We start from the raw sequence: 6,303 nt of genomic DNA on the forward strand, positions 1-6,303 counted from the left end.
TTTATGATTATTTTACTTCCTTTTATGTAAAGCACTTTGAATTACCATTGTGTATGAAATGTGCTATATAAATAAACTTGCCTTGCCTTACTCTTTATTAGTAGGTTGTAATGTAGTTAACTGGGTCATTCCTGGGATTCAGTAATATTTCAGTCCCCCAGAGTTTCTAAAGTGATGGTTCACCAAAATTAATTGTTAGAAGCTTTTCTCAAAACTTTGGGATGCCCATTATAACGAATAAAAATAATTATTGGATTTTAAATATTTTTTAGCATAAAATAATGTCTTATATCTATCTTAAACCAAGCATTTTGTCATATCCCTGAGGCACTTCACTGAGTTTGTACTTTGAAAATGATTAACAAAATGTGCATAGTGTCTGTGGTTTTTGGCAACAATGTAAGCACTTATGTGTTCCGTTCTTGTAAAAAAAAAAAGAAAGAAAAAAGCAAAATATTTTATAAAAACCAGACTTTAAAGTTATGTCCCTCAGTCTAAACTCAACCCTGTCACACTAACCATTCTACGCCGCATAATAATTTAGACTCCACTCATATGTGACATAATTTCCCAGAAATTACATAATTCAGGTCTCTTTAATAGTTGTGCAGAAAATGGCTAGTAGTATCATACTTTTTATTCATATTTTTGAGGCATGTTATAGTCAGGGAGAGTACTGTCAAGCTTAACAACTCAACCCAGTCACATAAAATTAAGATGGAAAATTATTACTTTTTCAACATTTTATTTTAATCCATAAGTATATACAATGTACTTATTTTATTACTGTCATATATGGTCTACTCTCCTACACTACATGAGGAACAGTGGCCATTTTGAGTGAAAAACCACAACCCCGTCACAAATATATGTATTTCTCATTGTTACGGGGTTGTAAACTTGTGACAGGGTTGAGTTATTTGCTTCATTTATCAATAATTTTAAAGAAAAAATATAAAATAGTCATGGTTTCAGTAAATATATATACTCCAAAATCATGACAACTCATATTTTTGTTTTAAATAGCATTTTTGATGTAATATGTCCACTTAAACTTTGGCAAGCATCATACATCAGAAATTGCACCCACATTTGCAGCAGAAAGACAATGCTGGTCATGCAGATATGTTGACCCAGAAACAAGGGGCCAATATGAGAGAGAAAAAAAAAAAAAAATTAAATTTAAGGCAATGTATTCCTTCAAATGTGTTACAGTCTTCAACCCCGTCACATCTTGCCACATTAATATTTTTAGAAAAATATAGGGAAGACCATTAAGAACAAAAGTATTTCTTGCTGATTACTATCTGACATGTTAAGGGCTAAAACAATAAAATTGTGGTTTTAGTTAAAATTTAAAAAATATATATATTTTTACAAAAATAAAGAGACCGTAGACACACAATTTGTATATTTTTAGCTTCAGTAATAAAAGGTAAAGAATAAAAATAAAATGTAAAAAAATAATAAAAGTTCTTTAATGCCTGAGGTGGGAAAATATGATTTTTTGGAGTTATGATATGTGCCTAATGATGTGGGATATTTAGAAGTTGAATCACATAGTTGAAAAACATGTATTCCGAGTTGAAATCTTACCGAATTCCAGGAATGACCCAACTACAGGAGGAAGAGGAGGGCATCCACAGGAAAGAAATGGAAGAAAAATAAGAAAAGCACCTTGGTAATGGTGAAGATGTAGACTCTTCCTGTTTCAGATTTCTCCTCGCTCATGTACATCGGAGCTCCGACCAGCAGCAGATCAGTCACACCGTCAGCGTCCACATCAACAGGACAGAGAACGCTGCCAAAATAAGAGCCGATCTGCAAACCACACACCACAATGATCTAAGACAGGACTTCAGTGTGTAACGAAGCTAAAGCTCATTAAAGATCACAGACAGAGAGTACCTGATCTCCTCTCTGTGAATCTATGATGACCGGCTGATTCTGGCTGTTCATACTGTAAACTACAACCTGTCCTCTGTGAACGGCACGAGGAGCACCGGCCACATAAAACTCAGACGAGCCGTCGGTCACAGACGCCACAGAGTATCCTGAACACAAGACAGGAAATAGTCAAACTGAGGGGAAAAAATTATTTATACATATTTTGTTTCCCATTACAATGTCTAAGCATCCACTTAAGACTTGCTCTCACACATCATATCTTGAATACAAAGTATACTGTTCTTGTTCTATTACCATATTTTTTCAAAATATGAAAAACAAGTGAACAACAAAATACACCTACAGTATATTCCACATACATCATCTTAATATTTTGCAGTTGTATCATGTTTGAAGGAATTATCTTGTTTTATCTTTTCAAAACTTGATTTAAGAATGTTTTGATCATTTTTTAAGTCGGTTAAAGCATACCAATTAGTATTTTAAATTTTGTAAGTGATTTAATCTAATTTGACACCCTTTGGTGATATATTGCAGCGTTCATGTAAAGATAAACGATAATTATGATATTTCAGTTCATTAGATGCAACAAAACTAACCAAGTACAATACTTACCAAGTAATGAACTGTGGTTTCTGTCATCCAAGACTTTCTCAAAAGCAGCTTTGGGCAAAACATCTGATTTCTGAGCAGTTTGGTGCACAACGGTCCCGATCCAATTATATGCTCCAGCTGCTCCCAGTAAGATCACATCCTACAACCAATATTCAGTGTACTGTAAACCACCAGGAGGAAAAAGGTCTTAAAAAAGCATTAATAGAAACACTTAGACATATAGAGCCAGAACCTTATTTCTGGTCTGGTGTGCGCTGAATCCGACTTGGGACATTTCCATTTTGAAATTATTCCCAGTACCTTTTCCAACACCTAAACAGACAACACATCAGTGAAATGAGCAAAGAAAACGGTCATTGACATAATACACGTTGATAAAGAAACCCATGTCCGTTACATTACTTTTAAAATGGCTTTTATTTATATATAATACAACATATAGTGAAATCAACATAATCACGGACCTTCAATGTTGAAGATTCGATCTCCAAGAGTACCGACAATCTCTATGAGCGCCGCCTCCTCAGACACGTTGAAAAAGTATTTTTCGGTTGGATTGCTGGCTATTGACTTAATCTCAGCGATGAGTTTGCTTGTGTCAATGTCATTCCTTAAGTAATATCCAAGCACCTAAAACATGCAAAAATCCATTTCTTCACAACATTCAAATATACTGAATATTAAGACCCATATATGAATTCATGACCGCATATCTTTTTTCTCACTAACCGCAATACCAAAGCGAGTGATATTTTGGCTCTCGCAGGCCGGGATAACTGTGTTCCTCAGATTTGCATCATGTGACTCTCCATCAGTTACCACCACCATCACTTTAGTGGCCCCAGGACGACCTCCATTTTTGGCTAGGAATGCATTCTTTCTATGAGAGCCAATCATCCGACAGACATGCACACAAAAACCACAACATTAAAAGAAAGTGTTTAGTGTAAAAACTGTGTAAAACTGAAGCGTAAGAACTATTTCAGAAATACAATGATAGTGTTTTTGCATATATATCAACTTTGGGTACATTTTGTTCGGGGATTTTTTATATACCCTTATTATTATTATTATTATATTAAACATGGTAAAACGGTATTGTAAACTTTTTATCATGCCTTCGTTATTTATTTTTTGCAATTTTTTAAATGGCTTTTATGTATACTTTTATTTTTGCATGAGATACATTAAATAAAAGTGATAGCAAAACAAAACAGGAAAATATAACTTGCAAGCATAATATTTTGATGGTGTGTCACCTAATCATACTCTAGTAATGCCAAGTAATGCAAAAAGTGCAAAATATTAATAACTAACTATAATAACTTTCCTGTAATATATATATATATCCAATGTTAGACATACAATTTAAATGTGAAGCGTGTGTTTAATGAGTGATTATTTATCTCCTTAAAGTGCCCATATTTGAAGAAATATCTATTCATATGCTGTTAAAGAAGGCCTTGTTCTGTACTGCATTTCAGTAATTCCCTCAGGTGAAGTTGTTGTGAAGGAAATTTTTAATTAATCATAACTAACATTCCTTTTCCTTGCAGGCATTACATTTATATGCTTTTGGGAACAAAATGTACTAACACTTTAGTTGATGTGTTGCAATAACGAATGCATATGGACAAGATGGCTAGACGTACATAACAACCCATTAAAAAACAACCATAACAACCCATGAGTTACACTTGAGTAACAAGGTGAAGTAATCAAAAAACTAAACTTGCCTTGCCAGTAACAAGAGGAGAGGTTTGCTGAATTGCACAAAAGAAGAACCAGTTATATTAAAGAAGAATTACGTAATGAACATGTAATCTTGCCATGTATCTATGCTATATAAACTGTTGTGAGGATTCTCTGTGACTGGTATGAGGTCCTCCTGGCCATGATTAAAGCATATACAAAGGCATCGTCTGGAGTCTGTCTGGTTACTGTAAGTGTAGTGGAACACTAGAGATGTTAGTCCTAAGTGATAGTGTTCAAAAGGGACGAGACGTCATCCGACTCTACATCACCAGAGAAACGCCAAGAGTATGAATTTATTAGCACTTTGGGGATGCGTCTCCAGAGACGAGACCCCAACAGGTATCTTAAGTCAGGTGTGTGGGGGAATTTCTACCACATTGCTCAGAAAGAGTTATGTATACCTTGCAAATTCAATGGCTTTGAAAGTATTAGTCTCTAATCCTTGTTTCTGTTGAATATTTGAAGCTGCTTTAATCATGGACTCTTTTGTCCGATGGGAATTCAGGTAGAACTCGAATGAGGTGTCAACAGCATACTGCATCACAGTCACCTGTTATGAATGAAATCAGAAATATATTAACTATAAATGTAAAACAAAATGCTAAAATGGCACACTAGCTGTCTTACTTGCCTGAGTGCTTTGAGGTCCAATATCTAAGTTTTCCAACAGTTTTGTGAGGAAAGCAACAATTGGTTCCCATGGGTATATACTGTTGGATCCGTCCAAAACTATGGCAATGTCCATTAGGTTGCCACAAGCTGCGTAGACACGGAACAACACAAATGTTAACAATTTGCTGGAGGGATAGTTGAAGGGATAGATCACCTAAAGATGAAAATTCTGTCATTAATTACTCACCCTCAGGTCGTTCCAAACCTGTAAGACCTTCGTTCATCTTCGGAACACAAATTAAGATATTTTGGATGAAATCCGAGAGCTCTCTGACTCTGCATAGACAGCAACACAACTACAACGTTCAAGACCCAGAAAGGTATAAGGAAGGACATCATTAAAATAGTCCATGTGACATTAGATGTTCAACCGTAATGTCATAAAGCTACAAGAATACTTTTTTGTGTGCAAAGAAAACAAAAATAATGACTTTATTCAACAATTTTTTCTCTTTGTAGCTTTATAAGATTACGGTTGAACCACTGATGTCACAAGGACTATTTTAATGATGTCCATACCAAGGTTATTTTCGTAAACGAAAACTAAAACTAAGACTAAAACGAAAAGTAAACTGAAATAAAATAAAAATGTCAAAATATTTGAAAAACTAAAACGAAACGAAACTAACAACAAAAAACTATATTAACCTTGGTCCATACTACCTTTCTGGGTCTTGAACGTTGTAGTTGTGTTGCTGTCTATGCAGAGTCAGAGAGCTCTCGGATTTCATCCAAAATATCTTAATTTGTGTTCTGAAGATGAACGAAGGTCTTATGGGTTTGGAACGACCCGAGAGTGAGTAATTAATGACAGAATTTTCATCTTTAGGTGATCTATCCCTTCAACTATCCCTCCAGCAAATTGTTAACATTTGTGTTGTTCCGTGTCTACGCAGCTTGTGGCAACCTAATGGACATTGCCATAGTTTTGGACGGATCCAACAGTATATACCCATGGGAACCAATTGTTGCTTTCCTCACAAAACTGTTGGAAAACTTAGATATTGGACCTCAAAGCACTCAGGCAAGTAAGACAGCTAGTGTGCCATTTTAGCATTTTGTTTTACATTTATAGTTAATATATTTCTGATTTCATTCATAACAGGTGACTGTGATGCAGTATGCTGTTGACACCTCATTCGAGTTCTACCTGAATTCCCATCGGACAAAAGAGTCCATGATTAAAGCAGCTTCAAATATTCAACAGAAACAAGGATTAGAGACTAATACTTTCAAAGCCATTGAATTTGCAAGGTATACATAACTCTTTCTGAGCAATGTGGTAGAAATTCCCCCACACACCTGACTTAAGATACCTGTTGGGGTCTCGTCTCTGGAGACGCATCCCCAAAG

At 35.1% G+C, this 6,303-nt stretch overlaps 1 protein-coding gene across 1 annotated transcript in view; it reads right to left on the reverse strand.

Annotated features, from left to right (window-relative positions):
- LOC107744091 (integrin alpha-2-like) overlaps nt 1–6,303 on the reverse strand; it is a 30,631-nt gene that overhangs the window by 10,008 nt on the left and 14,320 nt on the right. The window contains exons 6-13 of the mRNA XM_016557575.1: nt 4,910–5,037; nt 4,680–4,828; nt 3,253–3,403; nt 2,988–3,153; nt 2,756–2,835; nt 2,524–2,662; nt 1,909–2,054; nt 1,678–1,821 (exon numbers count right to left, since the gene is read on the reverse strand). Of these exons, the coding sequence (XP_016413061.1) occupies nt 1,678–1,821; nt 1,909–2,054; nt 2,524–2,662; nt 2,756–2,835; nt 2,988–3,153; nt 3,253–3,403; nt 4,680–4,828; nt 4,910–5,037 (1,103 nt within the window). The remainder of the gene's footprint in view (nt 1–1,677; nt 1,822–1,908; nt 2,055–2,523; nt 2,663–2,755; nt 2,836–2,987; nt 3,154–3,252; nt 3,404–4,679; nt 4,829–4,909; nt 5,038–6,303) is intronic.

Source organism: Sinocyclocheilus rhinocerous, unplaced genomic scaffold (assembly GCF_001515625.1).
Source record: "Sinocyclocheilus rhinocerous isolate Xijiao unplaced genomic scaffold, SAMN03320098_v1.1 scaffold287, whole genome shotgun sequence".
NCBI lineage: Eukaryota > Metazoa > Chordata > Actinopteri > Cypriniformes > Cyprinidae > Sinocyclocheilus > Sinocyclocheilus rhinocerous.